The sequence below is a fragment of the Bison bison genome, unplaced genomic scaffold (genome assembly GCF_000754665.1).
Source record: "Bison bison bison isolate TAMUID 2011002044 unplaced genomic scaffold, Bison_UMD1.0 scf7180017864389, whole genome shotgun sequence".
NCBI lineage: Eukaryota > Metazoa > Chordata > Mammalia > Artiodactyla > Bovidae > Bison > Bison bison.
Genome location: NW_011494961.1, coordinates 8,750,470 through 8,766,135, shown reverse-complemented (window position 1 = coordinate 8,766,135; position 15,666 = coordinate 8,750,470). Strand labels below are relative to the sequence as shown.

General features: G+C 42.0%; 1 protein-coding gene across 12 annotated transcripts in view; it reads left to right on the top strand.

Annotated features, from left to right (window-relative positions):
• SGMS2 (sphingomyelin synthase 2) overlaps positions 1-15,666 on the top strand; it is a 98,849-nt gene that overhangs the window by 70,345 nt on the left and 12,838 nt on the right. For all 12 annotated transcript variants that reach the window (XM_010858563.1, XM_010858574.1, XM_010858575.1 and 9 more), the window contains 2 exons: positions 3,021-3,720; positions 7,234-7,351. In XM_010858563.1, coding sequence (XP_010856865.1) covers positions 3,266-3,720; positions 7,234-7,351 — 573 coding nt within the window. In that variant the 5' untranslated portion in view covers positions 3,021-3,265. The remainder of the gene's footprint in view (positions 1-3,020; positions 3,721-7,233; positions 7,352-15,666) is intronic.

The window sequence follows — 15,666 nt, the reverse complement described above, 5'->3', positions numbered from 1 at the left end:
AAGGCGATGGCACCCCACTCCAGTACTTTTGCCTGGAAAATCCCATGGACAGAGGAGCCTGGTAGGCTGCAGTCCATGGGGTCGCTAGAGTTGGACACGACTGAGCGACTTCACTTTCACTTTTCACTTTCATGCATTGGAGAAGGAAATGGCAAGCCACTCCAGTGTTCTTGCCTGGAGAATCCCAGGGATGGGGGAGCCTGGTGGGCTGCCGTCTCTGGGGTTGCACAGAGTCGGACACGACTGAAGTGACTTAGCAGCAGCAGCAGCAGCAAGATGATCATATCTTTTTGGTTTACATTTCTTTGTATTTAGTAAAATACAAATTACAGTTACCTCCTAATTTGCAAGCTTGTATTTCTGGAGTAAATTATACTTTGGTCTTAAAGGAAAAAAAAAAAAAAAGCCCTAGCAAAGCGGTGTTATTAAACTAACAGTTTCTGAGTTTTGCACTTGCCTTCAAAAGCAAGATTAGTCTATAGGGATCTTAAACTTTTAAAATATTGTCTAGACTAACTTGCAGTGTTTTGCAATGTAAGAAGACTTGGAAAGCTTTTTATCTGCTTGTGCTCTGGCAGAGTATACCCTAAACCAATGACCTAATGGGGTTGCCAGCCTCAGGAGGAACTGCTGTGGCTTTTGTCACTTTCCAGATACTTGCTGGTAGGAGAGTCTCACCGTGGGAATGAGTGTGTTGTAATGATCGTCGTGATGATGAACATTGCGTCCCAAGATTGGTTGACACATGATGATGTGCTTTGTATATTTAATCTTCTTAATGAAACCCCAAGGAAAACATCAATCCTGCCACTAATGACAATAAACAGGCTTTGTATTCAGAGTGCTCTTCCTCCCAGGAGCACAAAGCTCTTTATGATTAATTATTTCAGTCATTCACACACTTGTCCCAGTAGGTAGATAGCTGGATGCTTCCTCTTTAAAAAAAAAAAAAAAAAAGCAACTATTTTCTTCTGTTCTACATTCTATGTTCCAGAATTAGGTAGCTACCTTTTAAAGACCATCTGTATGTCTGCTAGAGTGGACCTGGGCTTCAAAATTACAAGCTTCTTTCCCCTACAGACATCAAACGCAGAGCAGTTGTGGAGTAGTAAAGTTGGATGGAATTTGGATGATAGTTTGGCAGGATGCTATGAGTGGTGTAGCCTGAAGTTGGCAAAAAGAAACAAGCGCTGGCTGACCCAGTGCTTTGGTACCTCCATTAGAAGGAGTTGACATGGTGTAGATGGTTTGTTTTGGAAAATACCTTAACTGAGTCACCTCTTCGTTGTACCTAGTCTTCCCACAACACTGAGCCAGGGCAGTGCAGAGAGTCTCTGTTAGGCCTATTTTACAGAGAGGGGCCCTGGTCCTTTCTCACTGTGCTCTGATGCCTTAGTATCTGGAGGCTTTTCCCAGGGCCAGGAGAAAGGTGAGGGGTAATCGCTCTTAGCGGATCTCCATCTCTTAGTGATCCACCTAGCCCTGCTAGGCTAACTTTCCTCTTGCTTTCACTTCCTCGGAAACGGACAGTGCCTTTCTCTGGACACATTTTTGGGACACAACTAGAGCTACATTCTGATCTAGCCATCCACCTCATTCTTCTTCTTACAATATGCCAGTCAGTCTTCAAAGTTTCATCACTTGGGTTCTGCCTCTTCAGTTAGACGCTGAGCTCTTTGGGTGGCATTCTGGTTGGCGTGTATTTTTTTTTTTAACTTCTTTTGATTTGCCCCTACATATCCATCAGTGTCGGGACATTTAGGTGCACAATAAACATTTCTGGTTGATCTGTTTGCCATTCACAACTGTCAACAAATACTGCCTGTCCATACCGTCTGTGCCATTTTAACTTTCTTTCCTTGTTCTTTCGTTAAATAAAGGCTTGGCTGTCATCACTTTGAGCTTTTCCTCCTCCCAATTTCCACCCCCTGAGGTCACTCTGAAAGGGAGGTCTTTAAAATGCAAAAGCTTGTGCTTAAGTTGTGCAGTGTCCTCTGCGTGGGGACTAATTACGAGGTTTGGAAACCTCTTCAGGTGGCTGGGATCTCCAGCCGGACGAAAATACTGCTTTCCTAAATTGAGAACAGCTGGGGCTGTATTGCTGACCCATATAAAAGGTGGTGCTGGTGCTCTGTGCTGTGGAGAGAGGGCTCTGCTCTTTGGGGCCTGTGGCGCTTCAAGCAAAGAGCACCTTTCATCCTGGTGTCCTGGTGTCCTGGTGGGTAAGTCCTCTGAGCCGGTCCTCTGGGTGCCCGCTTCTATAGTTGGACAGAAATTATGATGCATGGAAATGTTCTCAGTTACTAATTCACTATGTTGGTTGTAGTGAATTATTTTCTTCTTCCAGAAACCAGTAGAGTTTGCCCCCTAAATGAGACATAGCTAGTAAGGCTTTGGTATCTTTTCAGTGTGTTATTTTGTAGGCTGTCAGTGTTCCTTCTGTATGGTGTGAATCTCTGACTGCAAAAGGATTAACAGAGTTAGTACCGTTTAAAATGTCTTGAATATGTTCTGAAAAGTAGTCACTTAAAGATTACTATGAAAATAGAAAGTCGACAAATTCAGAGAGTAACAAGTATTCCATACATGTAAGCAACTCCTCACAGTGTTTTATTTTTTAAGATTCATAGGGAAGATGCAGTCTTAGGAAGGAATGATATGATCTCTGGGGAGGTTCTGGCTTATTATGACTTCATGATTAGCAACAAGTCAGACTGTCTGATGAAGTGTTTGCAATGCTGGGTCCTGACTTTTTTTTAAAGAAATTGAAAAGGAATTGTTTATTAGAATGTTCCTATTTATACTGAAATCAGCTCAAAAAGAGAAGAATTCCGAGATGAAACAATTCAATGTTTTATAAATAAACTCCATCTCAGCAGCTTTTAACTATGTTCTGACAATATATTTATAAAGCAAATGGCTTTGGTATTTATTTCCTTATTTTGATAATGTTTTTGTTTTGGATGGTTGGCAAGTGGACAAGCACAGTTTCTGAACAGAGTTCTGTTTTGTTTTTCCAGGTGGGATAGTAACATCTTTGGGGGAAAGAAAATTGACTTCCTTTCCTGAAAGTGGTAAACGTATGGCAGATGGTAGCCCAGGAGGAACGGTAGAGAGATGGAGACCATCTATGTTTTGCACTAGGAAACAAGATCAGTCTTAAGAGTCCATGTTGATCTTGGAAATAGAAGGATTAAAAAAAGTCAAGTTTCCTCAAAGAACAAGAACTTTACCATCTCCTTTTTGACCTGAAGACCAGGGGACAATGGATATCATAGAGACAGCGAAACTCGAGGAACATATGGAAAATCAAACCAATGACCCTGCAAACACTTACACGAGACCTCCTGAGCCTGTCGAAGAAGAGAACAAAAATGGCAACAGTAAACCTAAGAGCTTATCCAATGGGTTGCGGAAGAGCACCAAAAAGTACCCGGACTACATCCAAATTGCTATGCCCACAGAAGCGAGGAACAAATTTCCCCTCGAGTGGTGGAAAACGGGCATTGCTTTCGTGTACGCTCTTTTCAACCTTGTCCTGACAACCGTCATGATCACGGTTGTGCACGAGAGGGTCCCTCCCAAGGAACTCAGCCCTCCACTCCCAGACAAGTTTTTTGATTACATAGATCGGGTGAAATGGGCATTTTCTGTATCAGAAATAAACGGGATTATATTAGTTGGATTATGGATCACCCAGTGGCTGTTTTTGAGATACAAGTAAGTAAGGTCTAACATGTTTTGGGGGTTTGCCATGGGAGTTTATATTTAAGTGAGTAGATGTGTGATCGAAATGCTCTTTCTCGGTTTTATCTGATAACTTCAGTCTTATCCAGGCACTTGATGAAAAGAAGAGATAGAAAGATCTACAACCTTGAGTAAATCCAGTCGTTATTCCATCAGCATTTATTGAGCAACTGTATGGAAGTGGCAGGTGTGTGTCAAGGTGCAGGAATGCTATGGTGGATAACTCAAAGCTTGTACATTTAAGGTGCAGTTCTGATTTCAAGCAACTTGGCACTATGGTATTTGCATGATACATTAAGAGGCTTGGAAAGGAATACATTCACTTCATCATGCTTATGTTATTCCAGGCTCTTGACAGGTGGGGAAAGTAGTCGGCTGTTACTCAGAATGTGATGACTATATTGGTCTACAGTCAATCACAGCAGGCTTTGAGGTTTGCCTCTCTTCAAGAGTTCTCAGATTTTACATTTCTTTTCCATTTGCCTATTAGCAATTCAACCACAGGAGTTTGCTTAATAAACTGCATTTAGACCTGGGTCCATGCAGTTTGGGTTTTACTTACCTGTAGTAAACAGGCCTTCTAGTTTCCTCACGCCATCACAAAGGAGCAGCTAGTTCACTGGCTTCAGTCTTCCCTTTTTAGAATAGCAGAAATCAGGAAGTGTAGTAAGCCAGGTACTTTTGCTTTGAAGACACTTAAAAATAGGACATAGCTCTGAAGTGGTTATTTCTGTTTCCCTGTGAATTCAGACTGCTAGCCCATTAAAAAAAAAGCGGGGGGGCCTCAGTTCCTCTTTTCTTCTCAGCCATCATTCAGATGTTTTTTCTTGCTAAGATTCTAGTAATTAAGTCACAAATATAAATTTGATCAAAACATTGCCCACAAACAAGGCTTTTGAAAGTATAATATATGCTAATGTATTCAATACATTTCAGAGTCAAATAGGATTTCAGTGTTAATGCCACAAGATCATTTTTTGAAGAGGGAATTTATGCTGTATTATTTTTTCAATTGGTTGTTGCTTTGAGAGTTGAAGAGTTCAATATATCTTTGCTAAAGAGTTCTACATCAAGTTTGCAGTTTTGAAAACTTGTTCCAGAAACTGAAGTCATTCCTGAGCATTTTCTTGTAAATAAAATATGTCTCTCAATATGTGTAAGTGAATCACATAGCTGTCAGTTGTCTTAGAACTTCTTACAGAAGGTGTTAGTTATGACATGCTTCATGCTAAAAGCTAAAAAACTTTTAGCATTTTTCTTTTCAGTGTCTGGAATTGACAGAATATAAGAGAGACTGCTCAGGCCAAAGGTATTTGCTCTCTTTTATTTTAGAGCAAAGTTTTATTCGTATATGTCCGTGAAAATAGAAATTTTCCAGGGTCTGGTTAGCAGCTGGCTTCCAGCCTGAACTACCGCCTTGGTGTGTTTGAATGTCCATCCAGAGGATTGTTGTTACCTGCCTCTCCATGGCCATCTTCGGTTTTACCACATCAAAACTTGTAGTCACATAAGCCAGCCACGCATTTTAATAGCATCCACTGTTTCAGTCACAGTCCACCAGCAAAAACTTGTTGGGGGAAATCGCACTAATTTTTCTTTTTCAGGTAGGTTCGGATCTAACATTTTAGTAACTGGTGGAGTAATGTTTATAACTTGTTTTGCACATTCCAGCTGAATAAAAAATTCTGCTTGTACTCTCACTCTCTCACTTAAGAGCACCTTCAAAGCGATGGGGGAAAAATAATTGGCAGTAGTTCTTAAACTAAATAAGACTGCAGAATGCATATTTCACCTCTAAGTTAATTTTCTGTTCTGAGCACTGCTGAACTGTGAATACTGGAGTGAATATAATTGACTCATAATAATTCTTGCTTATTACTTCACCTTGTCTAACAGCATGGAGCACATTTGAGCGCTCCTTTTGAGCCTGGGGTTGAATCAAAGGGAGAATAGTTTTTCACTTAACCAAATGGAGACAGTCAGCAGTGTTTATCACCTGTTCCTTTTCAGTGCTAGAAAAGGCAATGCTAGAATAGTAAGCCTTTGAAAGAGATGCCTTGCAATAAATAAATGCTTTCATCAACTAGTCAAGGTGGTTTTTCTCTATATATTTTGACCCCAAGAACCCTGGAATCTTCTTAAAATAGCTCTTGGAGACAGACAGCTAAAATTATATCTGTACATAATTCTTTAAATTAGAAGTCTCAACAGTTACCTGAATTAGACCTTGATCCACAGCAGACTGCAGTCTCAGAGAAAACTTAAAATATGCCACATGCCTGGAACTGTCTGTTTTTCCAGAGATCTTTGGGAAGATCTGGTTTGGGAAGTTTGAGAGCTCTGAAAATGGAGGACCTGGAGTAATATATTTTATGTACTAGGAAAGTTACAACTAGTAATTCTAAGGGCTTTGTGGGTCTCACCCATGTCTTAATCCCCAGAGCCCAGAGTTTATAGACCCATCTCTGACCGCACAGCAGGGCCATCTTCAGAACTCTTTTTTTTGTTTTCTAAAAAATATTTATTTGGCTGTCCTGGATCTTAGTTGTGGCATGCAGGAGCTTTAGTTGCGGCATGTGGGATCTAGTTCCCTGATTGGGGATCGAACCCAGGCCCCCTGCATTGGGAGCGAGGAGTCTTAGCCCCTGAGCCACTAGTGAAGTCCTATCTTCAGAACTTCCATGCCCATTCAGGAGCCCATGAGGCAGTGGTGCAGACAGGCAAAGCCTTTCCCTTTGGAGACAGTGTGCTCAGAGCCAGCTTCTAGGAACCACTGCCTTAGACTAAGGACTCAGAGGGCAAAGGACAGGACTAATGTTAGTCAAGACAGCCGTCGCCACCAAAACATACAAAGTGAAAAAGGACTTGTAGATTTTTAAATTTTTTTGCTTCTTTTCATCAAGAATGCATAAAATAAGGGTGAAATTTACAGCTTCACTCTTAAATATCCTTAAATGCACGAGGACCCTTTGACCATCTTCAAAATATAATTCTCTGAAAATCTCTATAGTCATAGACAAAATAGTTCATGCCGAAGTTGTCAGAATATTTTTGGATGGTCCCCAAATAACCCTTGCTTATATAACTTAGTTAAATGAGTTGTCCCATTTCCCTGTGTGCCCAATTATGTAGCATCACCTTAGCTCATTACTAAATTCCTCTGTGGCCGTGGCTCGCTTATACCACTTCTGTGTTCCCAAGAGAGGGCTTATTAATGCAGTGGATTGACTGACAACATAGAGAGGTTCATTGAATTCTCTGGCATTTTTTAAGGAGTGGTGGTTGTTTAACCTTTAAACTACTTTAACTCACCAGAGACTCATCACACCTTTGGGGCCCAACCCACCTAGATTGATCGCAGTATGTGAATCTTTAGTTCAGAAAACTGCAGATATTTTTTATTCTGTTAAACCTTATTTTATATTGCCTTTAAGATCAAAAAGCCCCAGTAAACCTATTTTTTCCCCATCCCTATTTTTCCCTTAGGTCAATAGTGGGGCGCAGATTCTTTTTTATCATTGGAACTTTATACCTATATCGCTGTATCACAATGTATGTCACTACCCTCCCGGTGCCTGGAATGCATTTCCAGTGTGCTCCAAAGGTAAGCCCCTCCGAATTACCCTTTAGAGGATGTTAAGCAGTGATTGAGCACCTGCTCTCTGTTATTCGTTCTCCTAGACACATTCATATGTGTTAACTGAAATCTAACACATTTTCTGCTTTGCTTTAGATTTTGGGGTCGGGGGGAGAAGTGAAAATGTGGTAATAAAATGTATGTCTTTGTGCATAAAACTTTTCTTTTCTGCTACCTGGAAGTTACTGCCAGATTTTGAACTCTGCTTTTTTTGCCATCTCATTTTCTCATTCATCCAATCATTTTAAAGTATTAAGTTCCTGTTGTATCCCAGGCAGTGTATGATAGCAATGACCAAAATGAAGTTCTCCTCCTCTGAGAATGTATATTCTTATGGAAGGATGGCAATGAATAAATAAAGTCATAACTTGTTACGACTTGTGGTGGTAGGTCAAGTAGCTGTCAGCTGGAGAACAACAAAGCTGAGTAAGGGTGAAAGGGACTCTGAGGGTAGGTACTATTTTATACAGGTGTCCCCCATGGCTCAGTGGTATAGAATCTGCCTGCTAATGCAGGAGACATAGGTTCCATCCCTGGTTGGGAAGATCCCGGGGAGAAGGAAATGGGCACTCCCTCCAGCATTCTTGCCTGGGAAATCCCATGGACAGAGGAGCCTGGTGGGCTACAGTCCATAGGATCGCAAAGAGTCAGACATGACTGAGCAACTAAAACACAACAACACTATTTTGCAGAGTGGTCAGGAAAACTTCTTCAATAAGAAAGCTTTTAGACAACCAGGCTTAGGGAGTGAGCCATGTGGATGGGGTGAGAACTCCAGGACAAGGAAATAACCCTTGTGGTGCATTCCAGAACAGCAGGGAGACCTGTGTGGCTGAGCAGAGTTGTGAAAAGTTGAGATGATGCAGCCACGTATTTCATGGGACCTTTAGCCCATTGTAGGAACTTAAACCTTGGTGGTGACTGTGGAAGTCAGGAGAAGTCATTCCATTTGGGATATATTTTGAAGGTAGAGCAAACAGTATATTCTAATAAGTTGGACATGGGTTTAAGAGAAAGAAATCAAGGATGAACTCAAAGTTTTTAGTAACCGGAAAGAGAGAGTGGCCTTTTGCTCAGATTGTTGTTGTTATTCATTTGCTAAGTCGTATCTACCTCTTTGCGACCCCATGGACTGCAGCACTCCAGGCTTCCCTGTCCTTCACCATCTCCCAGAGCTTGCTCAAACTTATGTCCATCGAGTCAGTGATGTCATCCAACCATTTCATCCTCTGTCACCTGCTTCTCCTTCTACCTTCAATCTTTCCCAGCATCAGGGTCTTTTCCAACGAGTCAGCTCTTCACATCAAGTGGCCAAAGTATTGGAGCTTCAGCTTCAGCATTGGTCCTTCCAATGACTATCCAGAGTTGATTTCCTTTAGGATGGACTGGTTTGATCTGTTTACAGTCCAAGAGAATCTCAAGAGTTTTCTCCAACACCACAGTTCAAAAGCATCAATTCTTTCCCACTCAGCCTTCTTTATGCTCCAACTCTCACATCTGTACCTGACTACTAAAAAACCATAGTTTTGACTATATAGACCTTTGTTGACAAAGTGATGTCTCTGCTTTTTAATACACTGTCTAGGTTTGTAATAACTTTCCTTCCAAGGAGCAAGTGTGTTTTAATTTCATTGCCGTAGTCACTGTCTGCAGTGATTTTGGAGCCCAAGAAAGTAAAATCTGTCACTACTTCCACTTTTTCTGCTTCTGTTTGTCATGAAGTGATGGGACCAGATGCCATGGTCTTAGTTTTTCGAATGTTGAATTTTAAGGCAGCTTTTTCATTCTCCTCTTTCACCCTCAGCAAGAGGCTCTTTAATCCCTCTTCACTTTCTGCCATTAGACTATTATCATCTGCGTATCTGAGGTTGTTGATATTTCTCCCAGCAGTCTTGATTCTAGCTTGTGATTCATCCAGCCTGGCATTCACATAATGTGCTTTGCATATAAGTTAAATAAGTACGGTGACAATATACAGCCTGACATACTCCTTTCCCAATTTTGAATGAAGCTGTCCATTGTTTCATGTCCAGTTCTAACTGTTGCTTCTTGATCATCATACAGGTTTCTCAGGAAAGAGACAAGATAGGTAAGGTGGTCTGGTATTTCCATATCTTTAAGAATTTTCCACAGTTTGTTTTGATCCACACAATCAAAAGCTTTATCGTAGTCAATGAAGCAGAAGTGGATGTTTTTCTGGAATTCCCTTGCTTTCTCTGTGATCAAACAAATGTTGGCAATTTGATCTCTGGTTCCTCTGCCTTTTCTTTCTAAACCCAGTTTGTATTTCTGGAAGTTCTTGGTTCACGTACTGCTGAAGCCTAGCTTGGAGGATTTTTACCATTACATTGCTAGTGTGTGGAATGAGTGCAATTGTATGGTAGTTTAAACACTCTTTGCCATTGCCTTTCTTCGAGATTGGCATGAAAACTGACCTTTCCCAGTCCTGTGCCACTGCTCAGTTTTCCAGATTTGCTGACACATTGAGTGCAGCACTTTAACAGCATCATCTTTTAGTATTTTAAATAGCTCAAATGGAATTCCGTCATGTCCACCAGCTTTGTTCGTAGTAATGCTTCCTAAGGCCCACTTGACTTCACGCTCCAGGATGTTTGGCTCTAGGTTAGTGAATCACACCATTGTGGTTATCTGGGTCATTAAGATGTTTATTGTATAGCTCCTCTGTGTATTCTTGCCACCTTTCCTTAATCTCTTCTGCTTCTGTTAGGTCCTTACCATGTCTGATCTTTATTGCGCCTACCCTTGCATTAAATGTTCCTTTGTTATCTCCAGTTTTCATAAAGAGATCTCTAGTCTTTCCCATTCTATTGTTTTCCTCTATTTCTTTGCATTGTTCATTGAAGAAAGCCTTCTTATCTCTCCTTGCTATTCTCTGGAACTTTGCATTCAGTTGGGTATGTCTTTCCCTTTCTCCCTTACCTTTTGCTTCTCTTCTTTCCTCAGCTATTTTTAAATTCTCAGACAACCACTTTGCCTTCTTACATTTCTTTTTCTCTGGGATAGTTTTGGTCACCGCCTCCTATACAGTGTTACAAATGTCTGTCCATAGTTCTTCAGGCATTCTGTCTACCAGATCTAGTCCCTCGAATCTATTTGTCACCTCCACTGTATAATAATAAGGGATTTGATTTAGGTCCTACCTGAATGGCCTGGTGGTTTTCCCTACTTTCTTCCATTTAACTCTGAATTTTGCAATAAGGAACCGATGATCTGAGCCACAGTCAGCTCTAGGTCTTGTTTTTGCTGACTGTGTAGAGCTTCTCCATCTTTGGCTGCAAAGAATATAATCAGTCTGATATCTATATTTACCATCTGGTGATGTCCATGTGGAGAGTCATCTCTTGTGTTGTTGGACAAAGGTGTTTGTTATGACTAGTGTGTTATTCTCTTGACAGAACTCTGTTAGCCTTTGCCCTGCTTCATTTCGTACTCCAAGGCCAAACTTGCTTGTTACTCCAAGTATCTCTTTACTTTCTACTTTTGCATTCCAATCCCCTGTGATGAAAAGGACATATATTTTTTTGGTGTTAGTGCTAGGAGGTCTTGTAGGTCTTCATAGAACCATTCAGCTTTAGCTTTGGCCTCAGTGGTTGGGGCATAGACTTGGATTACTGTTACGTTGAATGATTTGCCTTGGAAATAATTGGAGATCATTCTGTTATTTTTGAGACTGCACCCAAGTACTGCATTGTGGACTCTTCTGTTCACTAAGAGGGCAGCTCCATTTCTTCTGCGGATTCTTGCCCACAGTAGTAGATATAATGGTCATCTGAATTAAATTCACCCATTTACTGAGACAGAGTGTGAGAATGGATACTGAGACTATTGTAAGCAGGATTTATAGTTTCTCCAGGTAGAGTCATTTCTCACGAGAGCTGTTAATCATCTTAGACTCCAGTGTGCCCTGGTTTATAAAAAAGGAAACGTGCAAATCATGTGCTTTCTGGGCAAGGGAGTAAAGCCTAACATTTTTTACTGAACACTAAGCAGATGTCCAAGGTGGAAAGAAAAAATAGAGTTGTTCTAAAGAAATCAACAGTCTCCTTCACCAAATATAGATGTGGTTTGAGAAGCTCTAATTTTCTAAAACCATCAAGGCAGAAAGTGTGTGTAATTAAAACAGTGTACATATTGAATTAAACATTGGCTGATTTTTAGTGAAACTAATTTAAGGCATGGGAGAAGTTCAGAGGCATAATAAATACTTCTAAGGGGTTATTGTGGTGGGTTAAATGAGGAAATGGCCACAGGAGAGAAGGCAGGCCCATCCTAGTAAAAGGTGTGATTTACAGGGATGAATTGCTATGTTTACAGAAAGAAGTAAATTAAAGATTATCTTCTATGGAAAACATACAATTTTCAGAAGCCACAAGAGCAAATGTTACTGCTGAGTAACTGAGGTGCAAAGACTTGCAAGGAAGCTTTAGGGACATCCTTGCCAATCAGCCCCTGTGTTCAATTGTCAAGACCCAGAACCTCTTTCTGAAGCATCAGCAGGATTTGGGTGCCTAGATTGTGGCTCAGTAAAGCAAACACACATCAGTTTGTTTGACTAGGGATGACGTGGTTTGACAGAACAGGGAGCAGAATTGCATTTTAAATGTAGTCCAGCCTCTGGCTTCCAGCGCTCCTTAGATTTGTGGTTACAAAACTGTTAGATAATATACCTGTCTCCTTTGCTGCTGACTCTATAGAATGCCCTTAGTGACTGAGAGCAATGACGGAACTGTGTGTTCTGAAACCACTTGCCCTGGAAGGATGTCTGACTGGTCACTGATGCCTGATGTCACCTGTTACTCACTGGGTGTGATCACAGAAGCCACTGCAGTGAAAGGCCCTCAGTAGAATTGTTGGCTTGCAGTCTTCTGGTTGCCTTCCTTCCTTCTCCATCCTAGGGTTTAAGTCCTTAGGTTATGATTTGCTTCATCCCATCCACCCAAGCTTTGGTTTGCAGGCACAACATCTGAGTTCTGACAGTTTTGTTTAGATGGATGTTGGCCTAGTTATTAGGACTGGCATGAAATGCTTTAGGTTTTCAAATCCCTTTTTCCACAGGAATGTTGGGCTGGCACAGTTACTTTCCTTTTCCCGAGAAAACTGCCCTCTCATCCTTGCTGTATCAGAGGACCTCTTCTCCTCTAAATTGAAGGGAATGTATGGATGGAAAGGTTTCTGGTTTGGCAGCAGCCAAGTTGATCTCTTTTGTACATAAGTTATTTTTGTGGGAAATGGTGTGTGGAGGTCACAGGTGGAGGAACCCTTGAGAACACTGAGTTCTGTCTGTTTTGGCTATTGTGATCAATACTTCTCTATTTTCTTACATCTTCAACTCTATATTCAGAAATAGCATAGGATGGTATAAAAAATGAGGAAATTTAAGAGGAACTAGAATTTAAGTGGTGTATGCTGGAGGTCCCAATGAAATAGATCTAGGGCTTCCCTGGTGACTCAGAAGGTAAAGAATCTGCCTGCAATGCAGGAGGCCTAGGTTCGATCCCTAGGTCGGGAAGATCCCCTGGAGGAGGGAATGGCTACTGACTCCAGGATTCTTGCCTGGAGAATCCCGTGGACAGAGGAGCCTGGCAGGCTACAGTCCACGGGGTCACACAGGATCGAACATGATTGAAGCAACTGAGGATGCACACACACAGGAAATAATCCATTAATCTCAGCTCTGTTACCCGCCCCTTCCCCAGTTTTCTGTCCACCCTCTTTTTACACTTCCTTTCTTGAAGTTCTATTTGGCATTTATGCTGAACGTGTTCTGACGTCTAAGATAGCAGTGACAGGACTGAGAGATTAAGACCTGAGAAAGTACAGGAGGAGCCGAAGAGAGCCCTTGCTCTGTCCTATGAACTGCTATTGCAAATCTCCATACCTGAACACTGCTGGAAGGGAGGGGGTTGGAGAGAATGGGTGGCGGTAGTATTTTTGCTCCTGGTTTGGTTATACCTTTGGATTAAGTGTTTTTGCACTTAGAAAATCCAAGCGTTGAGTTGGGGTGGGTGAGTGGATTAAAAAAAAATTATTATGGTTTTGAAGTGAAGAATAATGTGTTCCTAAAACTGAGAACACAATGGTCGGGTGGAGTGTACGTACCTTTTTATTTGATCTCAGTGTTGACAGTTCGTACCAACCGCACAACCAGAAATTCCTGAAGGTCCACCTCAGATCTGATAAAGCGCATGCTGGATTCCATCCTGCACATCAAGGGCTTTCACAGCATTTCATGTGGTTTGCAGTGAGTCCTGCAGCTCTGTCAACAGTCCTTCTCTTCCCCGGGTACGCATCCTTTGAAAAGTGAGAAAGTAGTGAAAGTGTTAGTAATTCAGTCGTGTCCGACTCTTTGTGACCCCATGGACTGTAGCCCACCAGGCTCCTCTGTCTATGGGATTCTCCAGGCAAGAGTACTGAAGTGGGTTGCCATGCTCTTCACCAGCAGATCTTCCCAACCCAGGGATTGAACCTGTGTCTCTCATGTCTCCTGCATTGGCAGGCAGGTTCTTTACCACTAGTGCCCCCTGGGAATCCCTGTGGATCCTTTACTGCCTTCTAGATCTATCTTTTCAAGGCAGGGTCACCTGTTACTTACATTTTTGTTTTAAGGACTGTCAACTCATTGAAACCTGTATGTTCTCTCGGATTTGCCTCCTGGGCTTGGCCTGAGCCAACTTTGGAAGGAGGTTAAGTTTCCTTGAAACCAGTTTCTTACCTTGACCTCTAATCCTATTTCCCATCATCTTGTGCTACAGAACCCTACACTTAACTGTCACCTCAGCATAGTGTGTTTGGCTTTTTACGGGGGTCATCTGAATACCAGACATGTTTCCAGATCCATAAGATACTTTTCATTGGAAAATTTTTAGACAAGGATTCCTGCCCCCATTTCTATGGTACTGAACAGGATGGTTTTCCACCTGCTTTGGAGACTGGACTGTCTTCTTACCCATCTGTACACATCTTACCCTCTTTCACCACTGCATGTCTACTTGGTGCAGTGGTGAAAGAGGGTAAGATGTGTACAGATGGGTAAAAAGACAGTACCTGTCTACGCTGCCAAAGACTTGAACCACCACTGTGATCGGCCTGGCTACGTTTCAGGGGCCAGTTGCCTAGAAGGATTGTCACTGAGTGTGAAGGGCAGCATGTCGCGTAGCTGTGCGCACAGGCCCCAAGCGAATAGTCATTGATGGTCTTTCTGTATTTCTCTTCTCGTGTCTACTCTTACTTTGTTTTATTTCTGAGTATCATTCTTTGCTTTTCTAAACCTATTCAGTTGATATTAGGCTGATCCAAAGTCTTCCACCCGGTGGCCCAGCATTTCAGTATTCCAATTTCTTATGTATTCCCACTCAGTCCACTATTCCTTCCCGTATACCTAAGGTTTGGGTTTTGTTGTTGTTTTTTAGTACAATTTTTAAAGGTTACACTCCACTTACAGTTATTATGAAATACTGGTTGTATTCCTTGTGTTGTACAATACATCCTTGAGACTTTTTTTTAAATTGGAAGATAATTGCTTTACAATGTTATATTGATTTCTGCCATACAACAATGGGAATCCGTCAAAATTGTATATAAACCCCCTCCGTCTGGAACCTCCCTCCCCTCTCTTGTCCCACCCATCTAGATCATCACAGATCACCAGGCTGCTCTCCCTGTGTTATAGAGCAGCTTCCCACTACTTTCTCAGTTCACCCTATCCTCTCCTTGCCCCGCTGTGTCTGCAAGTCTGTCCGTAAAACCTGTAACCCTGGGCAATCGAGGGGCAAGAAGTCATCACTTGCGCTCCACTGAAAGATGAAAGTTGATGGGTCTAAACCTTTGGGTTGACGATGGCTTGTGTCCACAAGTGCATCTCCATCTCTTACACCCAGCAGTCGGTACCTCCCACGTCCCCACCCCTGTGTTGCCTCTCTCCCCGGCTCTGTCTTCTCATTGGTAACCACTAGTTTCTTCTGTATATCTGTCAGTCTGCTTCTTTTTTTGTTATATTCACTAGTTTGTTGCGTTTTGTAGTAGATTCTACATGTAAGAGAGATCTGTATGCTTAAGTTTGAATGGGTTATAAACCTTTGACTATTGTATCAAACCCCTGCCCTCGTCCGTCATTGTCTCCTGTGTCGTCATGATGGCTTCTCGGGGCTTCTCCACCCTCGCCCAGGCAAGCCCTTCGCTGACCCCCTGCCACGGCACACAGATTATTGCTCTGAGAATGCTTTTCCTGATCAAGCCACTCCTTTTAAAGCAACCAGTGCATC